General features: G+C 45.7%; 1 protein-coding gene across 9 annotated transcripts in view; it reads right to left on the reverse strand.

The window, feature by feature from the left end:
• The window catches only part of LOC137434125 (chromodomain-helicase-DNA-binding protein 9), a 353,801-nt gene that overhangs the window by 158,166 nt on the left and 170,417 nt on the right, over positions 1 to 25,218 (reverse strand). For all 9 annotated transcript variants that reach the window (XM_068126815.2, XM_078785749.1, XM_068126819.2 and 6 more), the window contains 4 exons: positions 20,065 to 20,182; positions 18,660 to 18,746; positions 12,394 to 12,531; positions 11,911 to 12,032 (listed from right to left, as the gene is read on the reverse strand). In XM_068126815.2, the coding sequence (XP_067982916.2) occupies positions 11,911 to 12,032; positions 12,394 to 12,531; positions 18,660 to 18,746; positions 20,065 to 20,182 (465 nt within the window). The remainder of the gene's footprint in view (positions 1 to 11,910; positions 12,033 to 12,393; positions 12,532 to 18,659; positions 18,747 to 20,064; positions 20,183 to 25,218) is intronic.

Raw genomic sequence — 25,218 nt, forward strand, 5'->3', positions numbered from 1 at the left:
AGGATTTTATCGGACCACGAACTCTACCATTTGGTGAAGATCGACTCCAAATTGTGACCTGTAAGCAAGTATAAATGAGCGGGGACACACACACACACACACACACACACACACACACACACACGCACACACACACACACACACACACACACACGCACACACACACAAACCGGAGTGATCAACATACTTGCAAAAAAAAATTGCCAAGTAACAAAGGTGAAAAACATAACCTCCATCTACCTTCGATGGCAGAGGTAAATATCTTCTGTTGCTGATGTTCCTGGCAGAAAAACAAACTGGATGTGATCTATATTTACAACTTTTAGTCTTCTTTGAACGGGGCTGGCAGGATATCTGACAGGTACTCACACTCACCTCCAAGCCATCGAGCCTAATTTCAAATCACGACTCAGCTATAAACTGCCATACCAGTGTATGCGTTTGCCGTCCCTGTGATTGATGCTAAACTGGGTGTCCCATCTAAAGGCATTAGTTGGTGGACGTTAATATTCCATGGTGCCCTTTGCGAAAAGTAGCCAAGCTATCGCCAAATTCCAAATTCCTCCAATAACGACAATCGAGTGCCAGGTATTAGTCAGGTTCACTATGTCAATAAATTATATTTCGTTCAAAATCATGGTAGATTAGCAAACCTATACATTTTTGGAAAGGTTATAGCATAAGGAAACTAAAAATCAATGTTTACATTTGGAGAGATACCTGTATGGCGGCCATTTTGGATTTTCAAAATGGCCACTGTAAAATACATATTTTGTTCTATTTCTGCCTCTAATTACCCGAAAAACTTTTAAAAATATACTAAACCTATATTTTCAGGGACAAGGAATCCAATGAAAGTATCAAATTAGTGCTATGGGGAATGGTAAGACACGAATCAAAGGTTTTGAATTGCAAAATACTGTCTTTATATTCGCGATAAGTTGCATAATCAAATACATGTTATCATTTTGTACAGGCAGTTAATAACATCAAAATGTGTCACAATAATTCACATCACCAAACATACACAGGCAGTCAGCAAAATCATATATACACATGCAGTCAGTATAACTTAACATCTACACAGGCAGTCAATGACAAAATATACACAGGCAGTCAATGGCATCAAACATACACGATTACAGAATATGCCATTTAGAGTTCGTCATCACTGTCCTGTGTGTCGTATCCGACAATATAGTCCGCATCGTTTTCACAGTCCGTTCCACACAAGCAAAGGTCGGTCAAATTGATTGGCAAATCGAATTGGTCGAATGGTCGATCGAATCGAATCGAATCGGAATTGGCAAATGTAAACATTGGCAAATGTAAACAATCGGAATTGGCAAATGTAAACATTGATTTTCAGATTTTCCATGTAATAACGTTTCCAAAAATGTATAGGTTTGCTAATCTACCATGATTTTGAACGAAAAAACAGTGAACCTGACTATATGGTTCATAAAATAACTTGTGCCAAAAGCTTACCCCAGCCAACCCCACAAGGTGGGAATAATTGAGGCTGTTAAAAAAGAAGAAGTAGTTTTCTTTCAACCACCTTTTCAAAAACGTTTGGGTCGTAAATCAACAATTCATTTTAAAATACAGCCAAAGCACAAACTATTGACTCACTCCTCCCAAACAATAATCAATCATTTTAAAAGGTTTTGACTTTCAGATATGTTCACGCATGTCAGAAATTACACTTCACAATGAAAGAGAATAACAAGGTATACCAACATTATCTATGGTCGAAACTCGAAGGCCCGTGGAAGAGATGACGCGCACACGCAAACACACAAACACACACACACACACACAACTTCAGCCAAACAGCCACTGAGTTTGGGAAGGTGATGCAACTTCCGGTGGCATTCTGGGTACTGATGATGCCATCTTCACAATGTCGCTTACTCACCACTCAGCAGGTATCTAAGAAGGAATTTCCTTGAACCCATGGATACTTGCCCACGGGGTTTGTCCATGCTCGATTCCCTTTAAACGTTGAGCATCAAAGCGAGGAAGCAGCATGTACCATTTCAAGTCTTTGGTATGACTCAGCCGGGATCATAATAAAATGGAGACCTCCCAAACTCAGAGAGGACACTCTAAAACGATGCCACTGAGTCTGGTTAATTGATATGATGAGAAATATTCAAAAGCAAATGCCCAAAATATCATATAAACAGTCCGACACTAAAATACTCTCATTTGAAACCGGTTCACCAACTCACCAAGCCCAACACCCAATCCAAATGTATTGCACAAATGACCTCAGTGATGGGGCATTATTACCCAAGAGATAAAAAGAAGGATAAACCTCAAACTATGCAAATAATTTACGAGAAAGATGCTGATGACGGCCCACCATGGGGAATGACACACCACAGCCTCATAGACAGGATAACATTTTGTTGGACTCAACCTGCATGGGCCAGCTGGTCTGGGGAGGGGTGCCACAGGTAAACACACATTTCTGTCTACCAGGCTATCATCGGCACTGATCAGATACTCTCACTACACCTCCATACCATGCTGGGATAAAACAACAAAGAAACTGCTATGAATGGCCATCATACCTCCATGATTAAAAAGATAAGGCAATGTGTGTTAAAAAGATCCACGAGAATAATAAAATAAAAAAGCAACTGTAAAAAAGTAGATTTTAAGATAACTTAATAAATGGTGATAGTCGAAGTTGTGCAAGTTCTAAGAGACAGCGAGTTCCACAGATGTGGAGCCCATTTGAAGAATGCTCCATCACCAAAGGTCTTCATCCTGAAGTGAGGAACTAACAGTATTCAATCAGAGCATTTGTGCAGAGCTACAAGGTGTGATTCGGTCAGAAATAAAAACAGGATCAAATTTGTTTTTGGCTTTAAGGTTATAATAATTTTTTTAAATCAATCTGTCAGTGTACTGAGAGGCAGTGAAAACTTGAGAATTGGAGTAAGTGATCAAATCCGAGCTGAAGAACGACTTTCTGATCGACTTGCAAGGTATTGTGAGAAGAGGCAGGCAAACAAGCTAAAGGTCATTTGCAGGAAACAAAACGACATAACAAGTACATGAACCAGGGTTCAGGTTTCCCTCTGCTTTTGGCATTAGCTGATTTGGGCGAGAATGGACGAAAACAGATCCACACATTTTGCCAATATCAGGACGTATACAAAAGTTGGGTTCATATCTGAAGTGAAAATGTATCAAAGTTGAACCCAGGTGTGATGCTCACTTAAACCACTGTGAGGCGTCTATAAGACCTCGGACGTCCGCGACTTCGGGCCACTCCTGCGACATTATTCTATGACATGTAGACTCGGATGGTACATACCCGCTGATATTCCAGGCTTGCTTGCATTGACTAATATAAACGATCCTTCCTATATGATCCTATATAATCCCTGGTGTTGGGCTAGCGGCTAGGGTGCCGGCTTAGGATCCTAGGATCCTGGGTTCGAATCTCGGTCGATCGCCAAATTAATGCCAGGGGGGTTGACTCAGCCTGTCATCCTTCCGAGGTCGGCTAATTGAGTACCAGCTCACTGGTAATTCCCTGTTTGTCGTTGAAGGCGGCAAAAAGGGTTGGCGTCAGGAAGGGCATCCGGCCGTAAAACATTGCTTCAAAAAGGGGACCAAAAAACAACAACTACCACGGTCCCCGAAAAGGCCAACCCCCGCTTTGCGGGGAAAAAATGGCCTCTAAACGGTGGTTCTATATGATGCCAAGATCCTGATATATATTGCATGATTGTATTCTACAGGATGATGCCAGAGATCTGATTGTTATTAAACCTATCTATGGGACAAAGTTGTGGATTTGATTGATTCTCACAACACTTAATAACAATCAGTTTCACCGTCCACTCAAGGACAAGAGGCGAACATGGCGGGACACAGGATGATCCAGGTGCCGCAATTCTCCGCCGACCCACAAGCAGTGGATGCGGGCTCGGAGCTGACGCATTGGCTAAAGTCCCTGGACAATCAGTTCAGAGCCCAGGACGCCAATGTCACGGATGAAACAAAATTACAGGTACTGCAGACTAAAGTACACCATACCGTCTACAGGGGAATCGAACAGTGTACGACATTCAATGCAGCGGTGGCGGAGCTAAAACCGATTTACATTAAGAAGCGAAGCGTGGTCTATTCCCGGCATCTGCTCGCAAAGCGGACTCAACAGCCCACAGAGACGCTAGACCACTACGCACTAGAGTTGCGACGTCTGCTCGCTGATAGTGCCCAGGAGGTACGGACACACGAGCAAGTACAGGACGACCTTGTACGCGATTCTTTTGTCTCAGGAATCAGCTCTTCAACCGTTAGACAAAGGCTTCTGGAAGTTGAGGATGACGTTCACGGAGGCTTTACGGCTGGCTCACGTCTACACTTCAGCTCGTGAACAATCTGACTCCTACGATCAGACGCGCGTCACTGCGGGGATTTCTCGTCAAGCCCGACCGGAGAGAGCTACCGCCAAGGACACGGCATCACTGCCGGAACCCCTGGCCTCTCCCGAGGAGAACCCTGATTCCGGCTTGGCGGCAGCCGCAGCTGCGGGTCCAAAGCCCGGACGAAACGCTACGTGCTACTTCTGCGGGAATCGACAACATCCCAGGTCAGCTTGCCCGGCTTGGGAAGCGATATGTCATCTGTGTTCAACAAAAGGGCATTTTGCAAAAGTTTGCCGAAAAGCTGCGCGGGGAAAACGAACTCGCGCGACAATGAATGTGCTTATCGCCGGGCCAAGAGGCCGAGCACGGAGCGGGGCACCTCACCCGCCTTTGATGAGCGGCACACCTCCTCGTGGGCCCCTGGCTGCGCGCTCGACCTTGGTGAGATTCAACGGGCCACCAAAACAAATGACGGAAATACGACCGAACGCGGAGCGACTGTCCTTGGCTGGTATCCGAACGTCTCATGATGGCTTTGAGACTCACCGCGTGACTCTAGCGCTATCCGAAGGCTGCTCGTTCGAACTACAAGCTCCCGTTTTGGCACGGAAGACTGCAGATGGCTTTCAAACGATGCGCTTGACACGAGCGCCCTCCGGAGGCTGCTCGAACAAACGGAGAACTGTAGCTGGCGTTGGATCTACACGCGAGGCGCGATCGTCTCGCTCTGATGGCTCGGCATCTGCCGGACCACCTGGCCTGGCTCATGCCATCATCCCACTTATGATCGAGGGAATTTTTGCACGGGCTCTAATCGATACAGGGTCCACAGATAGTTATATCGATCATCGACTGGTGCAAAAACATGGATGGCCGATCCTCGGGACATGCCGTCGGATCTTTATGGCCTCCCAAGGGCTTAGGCTCAACACAAAAGGGGAATGTCGAATGAAGCTTGTGATAAAGGGACGAATGTTTCCAGATGTACATCTCATGGTCTTACCTGCATTATGTGCTGATATCTTGTTAGGACATTATTTTCTTAAGCGACATGGACGTTTGGAAATGGAATTTGGTGGTACTGACACGCTTGCTGTTTGTGCACTCACAGGGATGGAAATTGAGCCTCTGTCGCTGTTCCCCAATATGACCACGGACTGCACACCGGTAGCGGTAAAATCACGGCGCTACTCCCGAGCTGACGCGCAATTCATTGCGGAAGAAACAGCCCAGCTCTTAAAGGAAGGTATCATAGAACCTAGCCGGTCGTCGTGGCGGGCACAGGTCTTAGTGGTGCGAAGTGAAGCGCATCGAAAACGTATGGTAATCGACTATTCGCAGACGATTAATCGATTTACACAGCTGGATGCCTACCCCCTTCCGGGAATGGACGCCCTGGTTCGACAGGTTGCCCAGTACTCAGTCTATAGCACTCTCGATCTACGTAGTGCGTATCATCAGATCCCCATCTCCGGGGCCGACCGCATCTATACCGCCTTTGAATCGGGTCAAAAGTTATACCAGTTCACCCGACTACCTTTTGGGGTGACGAACGGGGATTCCTGTTTTCAGAGGGCTATGGACGATCTCATCGCGAAGGAGAACTTGACCGATGTCTTTGTGTATCTGGACAATCTTACGGTTTGCGGGCATGACCAGGGGCATCATGATGCGAATCTGAAGCGCTTCCTCGAGGTCGCGCAGAGGTATCGCCTAACCATGAATGCGGCTAAGTGTCGTTACTCCATGCGCACGATAGATCTTCTGGGGTACACCGTGACCCACGGCTCTGTTGCTCCTGATAAGGAGCGTCTGCGACCTTTGCTCGATATGGCCCCGCCCTGCGATCGAGCTTCGCTGAAGCGTGCTCTCGGGCTGTTCGCCCATTATTCTAAGTCGGTGCAAACTTTCTCCACGAAACTCCGCCCACTTGTGGCTTGTGACGCGTTCCCCATGAGCCCAGCCGCCTTGGCTGCCTTTCGGGGCCTTAGGTCCGACATCGCTGGCGCTGCTGTGACGACGATCGACGAGAGCAAATCTTTCGTCTTAGAAAGTGATGCCTCGGATCATGCGATAGCGGCGACTCTCTCCCAGGGGAGCGCCCAGTGGCTTTCTTTTCGCGGACTCTCACCTCCGCTGAGCGGAGGCATTCGTCTGTCGAAAAGGAAGTGTACGCGATCGTCGAGTCGATTCGGCGATGGCGCCCGTACTTGCTCGGGCGATGCTTCCAAATTATCACGGACCAACAGAGCGTGGCGTTTATGTACGACACCTTACATGCTCAACGCATTAAGAATGAGAAAATCACTCGCTGGCGTATCGAACTCGCCGACTTCTGCTACACCATCAAATATCGCCCGGGGAAGGATAACCTGGTCACCGACGCCCTATCGAGGCCGGCTACGTGTGCGGGTCTTATAACTTTGGAGGGTCTGCGCGCTTTGCACGACACTATGTGTCATCCTGGGGTGACACGTTTCGCTCATTTTGTGCGTCGTGTTAATCTGCCGTACTCAGTTGAGGACATCCGCCGGGTCTGCCACGACTGCGCTGTATGTGCGGAACTCAAACCGCGTTTTTACAACCCTCCCATGGGGACGCTGGTTAGGGCTACTAGACCGTGGGAGAGATTGGCGATGGATTTCAAAGGACCGCTGCCGGTGTCGAGTAACTCTCGTTATCTGCTCACTATCGTTGATGAGTACTCGTGATTCCCTTTTGCTTTCACGTGCGCAGATATGACGGCTGCCACAGTCATACAATGCCTGCAGAATTTGTTTTCTATGTTTGGGTATCCGGCCTACGTGCATACAGATCGGGGTGCGGTGTTCCTGTCCCAGGAAGTGAGGAGCTTCTTGCTCCAACATAATGTCGCTTCGAGTTATACCACTCCGTACAGACCACAGGCGAATGGGCAGGTCGAACGCTTCAATGGGATCATATGGAGGGCCGTCATGCTAAGCCTCAGGACCCTCGGCCGGGGCCTGGATAAATGGGCTTGGTCACTACCTGCGGCGCTGAACTCGATCAGGGCTCTACTATGTACGGCCACCAACCAGACTCCCCACGAAAGGCTGTTCCACCACCCTAGAAGCTCGGGTAGTATCCGACCTTTACCTAGTTGGCTCGCTGAGCCGGGGCCGGCCTATCTCAAACGTGCGGTTCGCACAAGCAAGTACGATCCCTTAGTGGATAAGGTGCAGGTACTCCAGGCTAATCCCGAGTATGCTCGCGTGATGACGGCAGATGGACGTGAGTCCACTGTCTCCGTACGCCATCTCGCCCCTTGTGGGGTCATCGACCCTTATAGGGATATCGACGAACCGATTTACGAGTCGATGGACTCTCCCGAAGCTCCGCCTATGGAGCATCTGCCGTCCCTCCCGTCGCCAGATACACCCCTGCCTGAAGGCACTGAGGTGCCCCCTCCGACGCCTGCCTCCAGCGGCTACTCCGATGCAGGGGACTCCGGGCTTGGGGATGTCGTACCCGGTAGTTTCCGGACCCGAGCAGGCAGGGCAATTCGCCGCCCTGACCGCTACGGATGGACCGACTGACATGGATCGACATCACTAATCAATTAATGCTGACGCACGCTTGAGTCCTGCCTAGCGGCAGTGTAGTTCTAACGGCGGGGAGAATGTAGTGAAAATGTATCAAAGTTGAACCCAGGTGTGATGCTCACTTAAACCACTGTGAGGCGTCTATAAGACCTCGGACGTCCGCGACTTCGGGCCACTCCTGTGATATTATTCTATGACATGTAGACTCGGATGGTACGTACCCGCTGATATTCCAGGCTTGCTTGCATTGACTAATATAATCGATCCTTCCTATATGATGCCAAGATCCTGATATATATTGCATGATTGTCTTCTACAGGATGATGCCAGAGATCTGATTGTTATTAAACCTATCTATGGGACAAAGTTGTGGATTTGATTGATTCTCACAACAATATCCATTGTGAGACATAATGTCAAAAATAGGGGCAATACCCATGGATGCTCACCTGGTAGAATAAAGCAGTATACTACACCGACAGACAAATGGTGTGAAAGTAATGGTGTGGAGTAAAAGGTGTGGAATGCATGGTGCGAAGGAGTGAATGGGGGGAAGTGGAACCCATTCACGAAAGCCCGGGGTGGATAGTGTAAAGCCAGGTAGAGGGCATAGGTAAATTGTATGGATATTGACACCTGTGGTGTGGGTAGTAGCAAGCAGTGCTTTGTGGGGTGCAGTAGTCTGTGGAATGACTGGGTGTGTGGCTTACTTAGTGCGTGTGGTTATTGAGGCACTCCGTCACTGGTAGTTTGTCGGCCAGGTGAGGCCGCAGGTAGGCTCTGGGAGCCGGTTAGGTTAGTTGTGAGTGGGGCCCGAGGATCCCAGGAGAGGACCCGGGTTGCCCGATGCCGAGGTGGGCATAGAGGGGGTAAGTGCCAGGGAGGGCCTTCCCCAGTTAGTGTAGTCGCGAGGAGCAGGCAAGCTCGGGAGGCGGCTTCAGTGGCGGAGGTGCGCAGGTAGGTAGACCTGCTGGTAGGGCCACACGACCCAGCCCCAAAATTGTGCGAGGGCACAGTGTGAAAATTTGTGGGAGTGAGACCCAAATTCGGAGGGCACCACAGTGTGAGCAATGGGAATTCGGGTTCTTAGAACCACATAGTTTAAAGAGGCCGATTGGCAGGGTACAACCCCGGGTAGTTTCGATGAGTAATGTCATTAGTGTAGTTAGGATATGAGAAATCCCTTTGCACCATCCACAGCCATTCACCTAGGAGGACGAGCTCCACGCCGAGGCTCTGTAAGCCGATTGAGTAGTGAGACGCATCACGACGTAAGTGGGACATTGTGTTTGTTCCATCCCTTCCTTCCTGGGAGGGATTTGGAGACTAATTTGGAGTTAGAGGGGGATATGGGAGAGAAAACGTAGAGACGGATTGTGAACACAAGGGGGGCTAGGGTAGTGTAGCCAACGGTGGGGGGTATGGACGGTTAGGGACGAGTTTGCTCTGCTCGCTCTACCGCGTCCCTCGCACCGCACCAGGCATGGTGGTGCCTAGTCACCTTGTTTTTTGCGTGCTATCATGTGCCTTTCCGCTTGCTTGTTGTGCCTTGTCTTCCCTCCCCGCCCCAGGACCATTTGGGAGGCCGACCTGTGCAGCATCCATTCTGCACCGTTACACCTGGGCAGCCGAACTGTGCAGCACTTTGCTGCCAAAACCACCTTGCTGCCATGTCCATGCTACACCGGTGCAGCCGACCTGTGCAGCATTTTTGCTGCCACAAACCACCTTGCTGCACCTTATCACACTTATGGACCACAAGCCTTGTGGCCTTGCACCTCTGCTGTGCAGCATCTTGCTGCAAAATCATCTTGCACCTTCGGACCACTTGTTTGAGTGGCACTGATGCACGCAGTTGGACCACGTGGGAGTGGCCCTGCTGGCCAAATAAAAGAATTGTTTACTATTGTGTGCTCGGGATGAAGATGTGCAAGTTTAGATGGCCCTGATGCTTCAAATGGCCTGTATGCCGGTCAGGGCCAGCCGGTTTGGTTAGCCGCACACGGAAGAAGCAAGAAGCAAGATGCAAGATGCAAGCAGCAAGTGCCATTTATGAGTGTGTTGTTTTTCTCCCCTCCCATCTTCTCTTCCTAAAGTACAGGTCCTGGGTCATAGAATTGTAAATAAAGTTTAAGTTCTGTGCATTGTAAATATAAGAATGTGCCCACCGGCTATGTGTGTAGTTTGAAATTCCGGAAATACTCGGGTAGTTGTGGGTGTGAATCTGTTAGATAGCTGCTCAACGCAATAGGGGGGACATATCTAGTGTTAAAAAATTGTCACACACATGGGTCAGAGTAAATGCTAGGGGGAATCACACCTATGTGTCACATTTAAAAGTAATGTTAAATTTGCATGCCAGGCTCTACCGGTCGTTCCATTGGTGGGGTCGACTCGGGGCGAGTCTGGTGAGAGAGGGGTGTAGTGTTGCGGTTTTGTGAATAAAGGATGACCCCCCCCCCCCCCCTCGTAGGTAGTTGCACCACAACCCATAGCCTCGCTGTGGTGCAGTTATTTCTTAGTAAATGTAAGCGTAGTCTCCTTTCCTGTGTTAGTTTTGTATTGAGCAGGCCAGTGAGTAGGCCTCAATTGGGCTGAAATGCCATGTGCTAGGCCTGGAACAAGTCTGGCAAGGCCGAAGGGAGGAGCTGCAGGGGGAGTGGCCGGTAAGCCGCGAGCAGCCAATCGGTGCTCGAGGGGAGTGGCTCACAACGGTGGCGAGAGGAGGGGCTTGGAACATTCGGTAAGACTCTGGGGCGGGGCCATAAAACCCTGCCCCGGGCCCCCCACCTCAGTCGAGAATCAGCGCGAGTCAGAGACAAGTCAGAGCTCGAGTCAGAATCCACAGAACGCGTCAGAGTCGCCCAGCCCCTGAACGAGTCGGAGTGCTTGAATTGAATTGCTTGTTATAGCATCGCGCTACACGAATTCCCCGTGCCCTGTGCTCTGCGGCTGTATTAATCGTGCGGTGTGTGGAGACGATCCATCCCGGAGCCACCTACGCGGACGACCCTCCTACCTGGGCTTCCTGCATACGTGCCGTGACCACCAGAGGGCCACGCCGGGCGAGCTGTCCCGGAGCGACCGACGGCAAGGCGCGTTTGGCGCGCGAACTTCCTTCCTTCTTTTTCCCCGCGAGAGTGAGTGGGCCCTTTGTCTGGGAATATGTTAAGACTGCTTAAGTGCCTGCTCTGTCTCTTCGCCTGTACATTAATAATAAACTGTGTTCTTCCTCTTATTTGATCGTTCCCGTCATTTCACAATTGGCCTAGCATCGCACGAACAGAACCGCTCGAATCGGGTTCAATAAAAGTAACGGCACGAGTCACGTGATACGCACACCGCTCGGGCGTATTCGATTAGCGTGGCTTGTGCGAAGTCCGGTCCCCGTTTTCGTGGCAGCGTGGGTCAAAGGTACGTGCGGCATCGACCCGATACCCTTTTCCACGCTCACTGCGGAAGTGGCGACTCGGCCTCCTGGACACGAAGACCCGAGGGGGAAAAGGGGCTAACCCTAACCCCCACCCATTTGTAACGTCGACGGGCTTTGGGAGATCTGTAACCATACATACATACATACATACATACATACATACATACATACATACATACATACATACATACATACATACATACATATATATATATATATATATATATATATATATATACATACATACATACATATATATATCAATTCTGAGTACAAGTCAGGGCCCAGACATCCGGAAAAAGAAGTATCGACTTGTTTGCTGACAAATACGCCACTCTACAACCTGGGGAATTACATGTTTACTGATCGAGGGCTCATTAAATGAATACGGCATTTATCGTTTTGTAACCCCCGCTCTAGCAGGGAAAATGGCCTTAAAATGCCTGTTGTTGTTGTGTCACAGCCCATGCCAGGCTTTTCAAACATAAGGAAAAAAGTTAGAAAAATCAAGATTTCTCACCTCTGGTACCAGTTGAAGAGAAGCCAGTTTAATCCCTCCAGTTGGTAATCCCTGAGCATATTACTATTCTTGTATTCCCGAGATTCCAAGCATTTTTTCCAAGCCTTTGGAGGCGGACGTTCCTGTAAGGAACAAAACATATAAAAATTATATAAATAGAAAAAGGTCACATTGGCCATTCAATATCACAAAATATTCACTTCACCCCCTTGACTGACACTTCTGTACCATTATATTCATGAAAGCAGTTTCTACCAGTTCTTCAGCTAAAAATGTTTAGTACCTGTACAAGCCCCAAGGTGTTGGAACAAATTGCATTCTCTACACTTCACATGTTACTAAAAACCGAAACACAATGCCTTGACATAAAACATAAACTTGACATTTAACATAAAAATAAACCAGACGTTGGTCTTTGGCAAGCACAGACGTGAGAAAGTCTCACATTTTGGCCCAAAATCTTAACAAGCAGAAGGCACATACCACGTGCTCTGTGCAAGGAGGCTTCGTCTGCAGCTGTTGAAACTCCTGGATTTTTAAGGGGTCCACATCCTCCTTCAGCTCCCATGTGCTGTCTTCATAAGGCAAGGAGCTCCACTTCACCAGGTAGTAAGTTACAGCCTAGATCACAGAAAGATAATGCACGGACACCCAGATGTTGAAGGACAGAGCAGATGAAGAGCAATGGTAAAACTATATTTGAAGCCAACACAAAACAAAATGTTAAATAAATAGATAAAAACACCTGCACATCTTTCCATGAAAACAATGGGTGGCAAAGAAAATTATCCATCAAGCGAGACGCAAGCTTTCCCGGCTCTGAAACAACCCAATGTTTGAAACTGAAAATGAAAAATATGTTTGAAAAATATGAAAAACAACCCAATCTGAAACAACTTTCACTCTAGCGTTAACCCTATCTTTCTACACTGAAAACTATTACTTTCAAATGGTCCGAAAGAAGGGGTTTTTCTTGACAAAGTCTAGGTGCATGGAAGAGTGATCTGCAGAAATGAAAGTTTGGTCAGCCAAAGATAAAGAAATCTCAAATGTGCAAACACCTGAAAAAGCAGTCATGCTGCTAATCATTTTGGTAACAACAGAAATGGCGACGAGAGGGTGCACTTGATGTGAATAAAAAAAATGATGCAAATGACTGTCTTGTGCATTTGTTTTGTGCACACAGAAACCTAAGGTAATAAAGTGCGAAATGACAAAAGGAAGTAGGTTGCCAGACAAACAGAAACATAGGGGAACAGGATGACAAACATCAGATGCAAGTGATTGAGTGACAGAAAGGAGGAGAAGAAGAGAGGCAGGGGGTGTGGATGGGAGGGGAGAATCAGCAAGAGAACACACCAGGGGTGTGTGTGGGAGAAAGCATGAGGCGACCAAGGACAGCACTCTTGAAGGTAGGCAAATTCCCGAGACAACAGATAAAGGAAGGAAGTCGGTGGAGAGAACAAAGAGATGAAGGAACAATGGTGAGTGTTCACCTGAGAATTGGGGAGGGCAACCAGGTGTGGGACTCTGGAAGAATACGTGCAACCTGAGTGGGCTGGAAGGAGTGAGGCCAGTCGTGGGTCAGAAGAAAACTAAGGGTTCACTAATCTTGGTGAGAAAAAGACCTTAGGACTATGCCTCCTTCCCAGAAATGCCAATAATCCAGAGCAAATAACTCGATTGCTTCCAGTGCAGCAAGATGGGAATCAGCTGCGTCAGCCTAGAGTGGAGACTCATACTCTGATAAAACTTTGGATGAAGGCCTTAGGCACTGCAATGCACTCATCATGGATCCCAATGTTCTTGGGTATGGGAATAAAATAGCTTGGTTCCACATAATGTCTTAGAAACCAGATTGGTGATGTGGTCCACCCAAGATAAGTCGGCAGATTGAAACCTCGGAGATCCAGGGACTTCAGTTATACGGGACGGGATTGGCCAGGGATGCAAACTTGTAGTTTTGAAGGAAGAGCGATTCTTACGGGAGGGGAGGGTTGGTTAGGGGGAGTGGGAGGGAGCACAGGGGAAGGGGGCAGGGAGACAGAATGGCATTTTTCAACGCTGAAAGACATTCCATGGAGGAGAAAAACAACTCGGTGGGCTGATGCACTGAATGCAAACTATGAGGAGGATGTTGGGGTCTTAACAGTTGGATTGTCTTACAGGTGGAAAACAAGTATTTTCGCAATTGCCTTTTTTTTTTTTTTTTTTTTTTTTTTGTATACAAGATCGAGGCTCGCGAAAGAGCGAACATTAATCACACAGAAAGACAAACCGACACATAAAACATATAACCACGACACCGCCTTGCCAGGTGCCTCAGTGTTCCGGGGTTGGGAAATTGAGTAGGACAATTGGGAGCATGATGCGATGAACTGGTGAAAGCAGTGTGTTGCAAAAGGAATTCCAGTAAATGTCAATGCCAGGTGTGATATTAACCGATCTCTGAGGAAAATAGCTGATTTCAGATTAGACCAATCCACCTCACTGAACATCCATATGCCAGCATATTGGGGTTCAAGGTGAATGACTCTTGGACTTTCTGGATGAGGAAGTACACGAGACCTAGTACATTGACCTTTTATTGAGATTTCTGCAGGACAGGTCCAGCATTTCCTTCAGACAAATTTAACTGGTTGGGGCATCACATAAAGTGATATTGTAAAGTTGCAGCAGATAAATGGACTTTCCACACCAAATGTTATTTGAGGTAAGAATGTAAAATGCAGAACAAATGACAAAGAACAACACCACCAACAACAAAAACTATAATGAGAAAGTCACAACTCACTAACAGTACACAAAATCCTTCTCCTTTTCTCCAACAACCTCATCTCAGATCACCCATTTGGTTTCAGACCAGGTCACTACCTTGGGAATGCTACATCGACTCGCAACAATGGATGGAGGCCTCAATATCAGACATGAGATCAGGGCCATCTCTCTGGACATATCTCATGCTTTTGATACAGTTTGGCATCCCTCCTTGATCTCCAAAATCTCTGCCTATGGCATCCAAGGCCAACTCCACAAATGGCTTCCTCGCTTCCTCTACTCTTGTAGCTATGTGTATCTCAACAGAATCCTTTCATCTCCTCTCCCTGTCAAGGCAGGCATGCCCCAAGGCAGTGTTCTGAGCCCAGTCCTATCCCTGAACTTCGTCAACGATCTCTCTCTGGAAAAACCTCTATCAATTTTATGATGACTCCACCCCCTCGGGCTTCCAAAGCCAATCTTTGACTTATCCTCCCTCATATACAGTCGTGGCCAAAAATATCGGCACCTTTTTTCAAATAAGTCACAATTTTCTCTACAAATAAGTTGAAATTGACAAAAGTATTTGGTCTCGACATTTCTTTATTTCACTGTTAATATTACAGAACCTTTGTTTTTGATTCAGAACTTAATATATCCTTTTAAATCAGAAAATAAAGAGAAATGGCATTGACAAAATTATTGACACCCTCAACTTCATATTTGGTAGCACTGCCTTTGGACAAAATAACTGCAGTCAAGCGCTTCCTATAACCATGATGAGCTTCCTACACCTCTCTACTGGCAGTTTGGCCCACTCTTCTTGTGCAACCTGCTCCAGTTGTCCCAGATTTGAAGGGTGCCTTCTCCCAACAACTGTTTTCAGATCTCCCCACAGTTGCTCAATGGGATGTAGATATGGAATCGTTGTTGGCCACTTCAGAACAGTCCAGCGTTTTGTCTTGAACCATTCCTTTTTTGCTTTTTGAAGTGTGTTTGGGGTCATTGTTCTGCTGCAAGAACCATGACCTTCGACGGAGAACCAGCTTTCTGAAACTGGGTTGAACATTGTGCTCAAAAATGCCTTGGTAATCTTTTGATTTGATGATGCCATGCACACATTCAAGGCACCCAGTGCCAGAGGCAGTGCATCAGCCTAAAAACATCACTATACCTCCTCCATGTTTGACTGTAGGGAAGGTGTTCTTTTCTATGAAGGCTTCATTTTGTTTTCTGTAAACATAGAGATGATGTGCTTCAACAAAAAACTCTAATTTGGTCTCATTTGCCCACAGGACATTCTCTGAGAAGGATTTTGGCTTGTTTAGGTGTGTTTTGGCTAACTCGAGTCGGGCTGTCTGTGTCTGTCTGTCTGTCTCTGTCTCTCTGTCTGTGTCTGTCTGTCTGTCTGTCTGTGTCTGTCTGTGTCTGTCTGTCTGTCTGTGTCTGTCTGTCTGTGTCTGTCTGTCTGTGTCTGTCTGTCTGTGTCTGTCTGTCTGTCTGTGTCTGTCTGTCTGTCTCTGTCTCTCTGTGTGTCTGTCTGTCTGTCTGTCTGTGTGTCTGTCTGTCTGTGTCTGTCTGTCTGTGTCTGTCTGTGTCTGTCTGTCTGTCTGTGTCTGTCTGTCTGTCTGTCTGTGTCTGCCTGTCTGTCTGTCTCTCTGTCTCTGTCTGTCTGTCTCTCTGTCTCTGTCTGTCTGTCTGTGTCTGTCTGTCTGTCTCTGTCTCTCTGTGTGTCTGTCTGTCTGTCTGTCTGTGTGTCTGTCTGTCTGTGTCTGTCTGTCTGTGTCTGTCTGTGTCTGTCTGTCTGTCTGTGTCTGTCTGTCTGTGTCTGTCTGTCTGTGTCTGTCTGTCTGTCTCTGTCTCTCTGTGTGTCTGTCTGTCTGTCTGTCTGTGTGTCTGTCTGTCTGTGTCTGTCTGTCTGTGTCTGTCTGTGTCTGTCTGTGTCTGTCTGTCTGTCTGTGTCTGTCTGTCTGTGTCTGTCTGTCTGTCTGTCTGTCTGTGTCTGCCTGTCTGTCTGTCTCTCTGTCTCTGTCTGTCTGTCTCTCTGTCTCTGTCTGTCTGTCGTCTGTCTGTCTGTCTCTGTCTGTCTGTCTGTCTGTCTGTCTCTGTCTGTCTGTCTCTGTCTGTCTCTGTCTGTCTGTGTCTGTCCGTCTCTGGCTCTGTCTCAGCTGTGGGGTCCTCCTTGGTCTCCGACCAGAGAACCACCTTTCATTGAGTTGGTGAAGGATGGTGCAAGTTGAAACTGTCGTACCTTGCGTTTGAAGGTCAGCTTGCATCTGTTTGGCAGTTGATCGAGGTGCTTTCTCCACCATTCGAACAATCCTTCTCTGCGATCTTCGATCAAGCTTTCTCTTGCGGCCACATCCAGGGAGGTTGGCAACAGTGCCATGGGCCTTAAACTTCCTGATAAAATTGCGTATGGTGGACACAGGAACATCAAGGCCTCTGGAGATGGACTTGTAGCCTTGAGATTGTCCATGCTTGGCTACAATCTTGTGTCTGACCTCCTCAGACAATTATCTGGTTTTATTTCTTTTCTCCACTCATTGCGGTACATACAGTGACAGAAAACAGCAGAATTACTCCTTTTCTCTATTCAAACTGGACGAATGAGTGATTTTTATATTGCAGGTACCTGCAACTCTTGACAGGTGAGTTCAATTCCAAAGTAAAGGAGAATCACCTGCTTGAAATATAATTATTTATTCCAACTTCTAAAAGGTGCCAATAATATTGTCCGGGCCATTTTAGGATTTCTGTGTGGAATAAGCTCATATTTAGTCATTTTTTCAGCTTTTTTTGGTTTTGTTCCCCATCAAACCAAAGAAATACATGTGTGGATACCAAATGATTTTTTACTTTCAACAATTTTCTGGAAGAAACGGTGCATTATTTGAAAAAAGTGCAAGGGTGCCAATATTTTTGGCCACGACTGTAAAACCCTTCCCTTGGCACACCTGAACTCCTTTCCACCTATAAGGCCTTTATCAGCAGCTTGTTGAAGGACTGCTCTCCACTCTGGGCTGGTGCCCCTGCCTCACACTTTGCTCAGCTTGATGCTGTGGAACCCAAAGCCTTCAAGATCATGGAAATCTCCAGCGATGAAGCAGTCTATGGGCCTATCACTTTCCCATTGCAGAAAGCTTGGTGGTCTATATCTTCTACTTCCTCTGGTCTTGAACAATACTTCCATGTTCTTTCCTCCACCCCTCCCTCTCTCCAATGTTTCTGCCGAACACCCCAAAATCCAGAATCACTGCTCTCCTCCACTCACTCGTTCATTTTTCCCCACGTGTGAAATAAACTTCCACGTTCTCTTCAATCTCATTCTTCCCTCCAGGTCTTCAAGACAGCTGTGCACCACCACCTCAAATCATCCCCAATCCAAAACCATTGTCTTCTCTACCTTCCCCCCACCCCACTCCCACCCCTAAGCACATCTCCTTCCAAATTTCCAGGTTTTCCTTCCAAAGTGTTTGCTTCTGTATCCATCTTGTCCACCCCATGTGTCCTCCCCTACTTCTCATTCCTTTCCACAACCATTATGTGTCAGTCCCCCTCTATCTTGTCCTACAACTATGCTGTTGGTGTTTCCCCTCTCTCTCTTTCTATTGTTCGTTTTGTTCTGCAACCTAATCCGTTCAGTGTTCTCGTTCTTCCTTTTCTCTTCTAGCTGTTCAGTGTTCTAGTTCTTCTGCTCTTCTCGCTCTAGCTTTTTCGTTCATTGCTCTAGTTGTGTTCTAGTCATGAGCCTTTACTCTGCATACAAAAAAAAAAAAAAAACAAAAAAAAAAAAACATGTGAGACAACATTCTGGGAAAATAAGATCCGATGAAATGTTGAGCCTTCAAACAATACAATCCAATCACATATTAACCAAATGTTTTCAAATTGCACTTATTTACATAAATAGCACATGTGAAAGGCACTGCACAACATAGAAGTGCCACCCACAATAACCAACGTAAAGCACCAAGAGAGGGGCTTTTCACCTCGGCCTCTTCCTTGTCTGTGCAATGCGATACATCCAGGATCCTGTCCACCTCCACATAGTCGGGGTTAAAAGGTTCATCATCCATCTGAAAGAACAACAGGATATTCGTATCCTCGGGTATATTAGGTATTAGGTAACAAAAGCATCGTCAATCCTAAGAATATAACGCTGTGACATGCAGAAACACAAACAAGCAAATAAATCAACAAATAAAAAAAATAGAAAAATATTCAAATTAAAAGCAAATATATATATATATATATATATATACAGTCATACCCCGTTTTACGCCATTTCGACCTACGTCAAAATCCGACTTTACGCCACTCTTCTCGAGTAAATTTCAGTTCAGCGAACGTCATTATGTGCGACTTTACGTCACTCCTACGGACGTGAAAAAAATTAAACAATTTAAACAATTGGATGTTTTAACGTTTTAACGATCGTTGATCGTTGTTTTAACGTTGATGTTTTAACGATCGAAACAATTTAAAATAAAATAAAAAGCACATTTTAAAAATATTAAAATGTACGTACAGTATACGTACGTGTAGGTGCTGGTTCTCATTCAAAACAAAGGCGATGCCATATGCATTTTGTCCTGTGCTGCGGTCGCGTGCTTACTTTGCCTTTCGCTGGTATTTTTGTGATTATTCCTTTACTGTGTGAAGGTTTCCTTTACTGTGTAAAACAACCAACGTAACGTGGCAACGGCGAAACATGATGATGCCGGCTCGGACGACCGTCCGTGGCAGACGTCACGTCACGTCACCGTGCAGAGTGTGCAATGTCCACGACGAGGTCAGGCCCCATGGCCCATGTGAAACGAACGACCGTGTCATGCCTCGAGCCGGGGTGCCTCGTCCGGCACCTCGCCGGCATCCGGCGTCGACGTGTGCATGGATTTGCAAATTTGCAATTTGCAGCGAAGCCGCAGCCTCCTCCAGTTATTTACTCTAGTTTTACGGTGTTTGTCTTCATTTTAAGGCATTTTTAAGACATTACGCCCGGTTTACGTCAAAAATGGAGTTACGTCACGGCTTATGGAACCAATTAATGACGTCGGCCGGGGTATTACTGTATGTATGTATGTACACTGTATGTATGTATGTATGTATGTATATATATATATATTTTATATATATATATATATATATATATATATATATATATATATTGATAAAAAGATTGCATTCCAAGATTTAGGAGACATTAACGAATGTGGAAGAAAGTGATAAAACTGAAAGCCAAAAGATATTCCTTAAAAATCAAAAAAGGCAAAATATACCTTTGTCTCTCAAAAAAAAGAAAGAAAAAAGTCTGCTTTGTGCCCAATAAATTATGGATAATGAATGTGGGAATTGCATAGGTGCCCACTTGACAAACAAGGGAATTGAACTAACCTCAGCAAAAAAAAGGCTCATTTGAGCTTGCTTAGCTTTAAAGCGCTTTATCTTCTGTGGGATACGCTTGTCTCTTTCCAGCTGCTTCACCGTTGCCCATTCACAGTGCAGGTACGAGCTGCAGAGCAAAGAAAAATAAAAGGGAGAGATAAATCACAACAACTGTTTATGACAGAGTTTATATATCCATCTTCTTTCAATAATGGTGGGTGAGAATTTCCTCTGACACCATAGGAACTATGGGAAGGCAAACTAACGTCTGGTCCAAACCTAAATACCATCTGGGAAAGCAAAGACGAACCACCGAGTGTTATCCTTGCTTTGGCAGCAAAGAACCTGCCTTTTGGAGAGATCACCCCAAGCTCTGTATCAAAGTTAAACAAAATCATACTGATCGAACATGGGCAGAGGGGTGAGATAATTTTTACATGGTGAAGCCACTTCAATATTTGGCTATGCTCCTCCTTCCATCCATCTGTCAAAAATAAAGAAGAATCTTTCTAGCCCATAGTGTTTAATTCTCAAGGATTCTAAAGGGCAAGTCTCAAGGGTAAGTCTCAAGGGTAAGTCTCAAGGGTAAGTCTCAAGGGTAAGTCTCAAGGGTAAGTCTCAAGGGTAAGTCTCAAGGGTAAGTCTCAAGGGTAAGTCTCAAGGGTAAGTCTCAAGGGTAAGTCTCAAGGGTAAGTCTCAAGGGTAAGTCTCAAGGGTAAGTCTCAAGGGTAAGTCTCAAGGGTAAGTCTCAAGGGTAAGTCTCAAGGGTAAGTCTCAAGGGTAAGTCTCAAGGGTAAGTCTCAAGGGTAATTCTCAAGGGTGATTCTCAAGGGTGATTCTCAACGGTGATTCTCAAGGGTGATTCTCAAGGGTGATTCTCAAGGGTGATTCTCAAGGGTGATTCTCAAGGGTGATTCTCAAGGGTGATTCTCAAGGGTGATTCTCAAGGGTGATTCTCAAGGGTGATTCTCAAGGGTGATTCTCAAGGGTGATTCTCAAGGATAATTCTCAAGGGTGATTCTCAAGGGTGATTCTCAAGGGTGATTCTCAAGGGTGATTCTCAAGGGTGATTCTCAAGGGTGATTCTCAAGGGTGATTCTCAAGGGTGATTCTCAAGGGTGATTCTCAAGAGTGATTCTCAAGGGTGATTCTAATGGGTGATTTTAATGGGTAATTCTAATGGGTAATTATAATAGGTAATTTTAATGGATGATTTTAATGGGTAATTTTAATGGATGATTTTAATGGGTATTTTTAATGGGTGATTCTAAAGGGTAATTCTCAAGGATTCTAAAAGGTAATTATAATGGGTTCTAAAGGGTAATTCAAATGGGTTTCGTTCATTTCTAGGCTTCACCTATTTCATATTGAAAATGCCAAACTGAACAGCTTCCTTTGGACACAGGTGCAAATTTTTTTTTTACTCTGCCTGCCGGTCTGACAGTCAAGCAAAATTGAAAATCATTCCAACAGGAAATGTCAAAGAACACAAACAACAGGCAAGAATAACTAATTTAATGTGTTAAAAATAAGGAGGTATAAAAGACTGTGCACATCAACGGTGGTAAACTTCCAAAAAAAGTTTATTTTCCTACAGCCTTTAAAACCTTTTATTTCAATTGAATTTTATACTTGAATACTGTAGAATGCAAATTACCTTCTTAGCATTTTCAAAAACCTTCCTTTTAGCAGTACTTTGATGAAATATTTATGCCATCTTATGCCCTGAAAGCAGAGTAACTGTGATTCAGCATGCCTATCACTGTCTAGTTCGTACAAAATGCAAAATAACAGTTTAAAAGACCCTTCACATGTCCTAGTTTCTCAAGTATGCGTGGGGAAAGGTATTCGATGAACTCTCTGGTTTTTAATGTAAATGGAGAGCCATGCCAGTGATTCAAGATGTTTTGGCTGACAGAAAAGTCAGTTCTGTAACATCACATGTCATTATCACACAATTACACGCCATATCAGAGAGGACCTTCAGACACGACACAGGGTTCGAAATAAGTTGTCGCCTGGGTGCTGAATGCCACCAAAACCTGGTAGTGGTGGCCCGTGTGGCCACTTGTGTCAAAATCTTCAATATAACTTCTTCGTCGATGGAGTCGGTCGTTACTTATCATTATGCAAACTCAAACAACTAAACTTGCCAAGGGGAATAAGGGTCATACAGCAAAGGTTGTTATCGACTTAATTTGTCCCCTCACCTCGAGTTCTGAAAGTGGAGCGATGCAAATTATCTACGTAAACGTGTACAGTGGAGCACCACTTCCGGTGGTGATGGGACAGGGCATTATGAGTGATGCTTCAGAAACCTCAATTGTATCAAGAGTAAAAGGACTCCGTATTATTTTCACAATCGCGTAGCCTACTTTGCGTTAGACTGCAAAAATCCGGAGGAATTTCCATGTTTTATTGCCTGTTGCCGCCTTGGGAAGGTGAATAATATTGTCACGTTCCCAGGGTGAACACACCTGGGGACGGATAACCGAGCAAGCTTTACATTCCGAGGTGCTCAGTCAATGATGGCGGACCTTCTTTATACGTGCTGGGGAGAGCAGCGGGAATGTAGCAAAGCTCTTAACTGTATGGACTCCACCGAACGTCTTTGACCCTGTTAATCACTTCAACCCGACACGGAATAAAAATGTACAAAATACCGGATTTATTGAAAGATATGCCGGTAACAAAAGAATGCATGGTAAACTAAAATTCCTAATGGAGGGACCCTCCATACGGACTCTTATACAACACAAGGGGGAAAATAACGGTGAAAATAATGTGTAGTGTTTGTGAGGTGCGTTTGCCTGCACTCCGTCTGGCGTCTGTGACCGTCGGGGGCCGTCGAAGGTCCCTCGTCACCACGTGGGAAATGCACACCCTGGTGCAAAGTCCGTTCGCGGGGACAGTCCTTGGTGCACAGTTCGCTCCTTTAGCCGCCGAGCACGAAACGAGCAGGCCACACTCGTCCACTCGCCATCTGCTCCACACAGCACCCAGACGACGCAGAGTCGGCACTGACGAGCCAAAATACCGAGACACGACCGCCCGCGATGAAATCCAGATGCCGAGAGAGATGCACACACGGCCACTCGTACCACAGCCAGGACCCAAGAGAACCGAGAGTATCTGTGACAGCATGGCACCAATGTCTCCACGCAAGAGCGTATAAACTGCGTCTGCTCGTAATGACTGTACCCACGCAAGAGAGTATAAACTGCATCTGCTCGGAATGACTGTACCCACACAAGAGCGTTGTGGCTGTGACCGTTCACCTTCAAGGTCCCAGCTCAAGAGGACAAAATGTCGGGACTCAAGTCTTTTGTTCTCAAAGCTCTTATGTCATCCGACTACCCCCGTGCGCGCTCCAATCAACAAGTCCCCCTCATCGCTCGACCATACCGGACCAATCACTGCTCTTTGGGGCGTGGCCTCACGGACCTGCCTGCTTGATGTTGCGATGTGGCAGCGCCAGCGTTTATTGTTCAATGTCCTGTTCCGGTTGGTTATATTTAATGTTTATTTTAGGTGCCGCGTACATGGCTGGTGTAGTGTGTGTCATAAGGAACACAGGAAAAGATTACAGAGGCACTTTACATACAGGGGATTAATTACCCTTAATCCTTAACTAATTAACATAACCCCACCGCTCGTCATGGGGACAAAGATACACTCTTACACAACATCCGGTCTAATAGTCCGGCAGCCAAAGGCCAAATTTCCCCCTGGCCCCAAAATGTCTGATATAGTTTTTTTCTCTGCTGATTATTCATCTTTGGGGTGTATTTAATGAGATCTAGGGTGGTGTGGACCTGTCACCCTTGAGCAATTTTAAATATCCAAGATGGTGTCCAAGATGCCTGCCGCGAAGGACTAAAATTCGAAAATTCCTATTATTTCAATGTTTTCTGCCACAGATAAATTATTTTTTGGCCAAGATATATGTTTTGGGATCCAATAATTTCGATAGAAAGGGTTTGAGAAGTATTGGATGTACCGTTGCTATGGTAACTAGCAATATGGCTACCATTAAGTCGGTAAAAGGTGGTAAAAATGGCAAAACTGCCATAAATTTCAAGAAAATGTTTATTAGAGCATTGTTTTTATTTCCTACATAACTTAACTACGTAACTATTTCCTACGTATTTCCTACGCAATAAATGGTAGTAATAAAAAGAATAACATGATCGCCCTGGCTGCTCCCATAAACACAGTGCCTATAGAAAGTCTACATCCCCTTTCAAAATTTTCACCTTTTGTTGCCTTGTAGCCTGGAATTAAATTGCATTAAATAAGACTTTTCCACCTTTATTTACATATCGTAACCCATAACTTCCAAATGAAAAACAAATTCTACAAATTTCAGAAAATTAATTAAAAATACAAAAATCTTATAGGAGCATACCTGGAAGGTCAAGCAAATAAACATTTCTATAAAAATTAGTAGCACAACAAAAATCATGCTGTGTCTCCAGCCCAGACCCATGTTATGACACCTCGGGTTAATAAATCCACAGATGAGGATAAATTGGTAATGTTCTCAAAAAGAGACAGTTGGAATTACCAATTCTCACCACCTACTCCTGCACATCAACTTTCCTTGTCGAAATGTATTGGTCTCGTATCGATGTGGTCACAAACTTCACTGTGACCAACAGACATATCGGGTTTTCTATTTGTATTCAGCAGAATCGCGTCTTTACTTTGTGTAGTGTTAAGATGGCACTTCGGTATTTCCCAAGAAGTTCAAAGGAGGGAACAGCGATGCAGATCTCCAACAATGAACGCGATTTCCGTATTTTCTGGCATAGACAGACGTTCTCCTGCCTGGCGGGCATATGATCACCGGAACCTGCTTGCAAGCTTTAGTACCCGGATAACTTTGACACGAATCTACATGGTTAAGAAATGAATCAGCATATCAAAATAGCACCTCAATTCCCAAAAATTGCGGCATGGTTTTCTAATGACGAAAATACGGAAACCTCTGTATGGGTCATTAAAAAATAGTTTCGTGCCATATGAAAGGAGTTTCACCCATGCATTGACAAGACCCCAAGGATCGCTCCATTCTGAGGCGGAACTTGGCAGCACAACATGTGGGAGGCAAAGAGCAGGAAAATGTCTCTTATGATAGAAAATAGATATTATAATGAAATA

Source organism: Myxine glutinosa, chromosome 10 (assembly GCF_964187855.1).
Source record: "Myxine glutinosa chromosome 10, kmMyxGlut1.1, whole genome shotgun sequence".
Lineage (NCBI taxonomy): Eukaryota > Metazoa > Chordata > Myxini > Myxiniformes > Myxinidae > Myxine > Myxine glutinosa.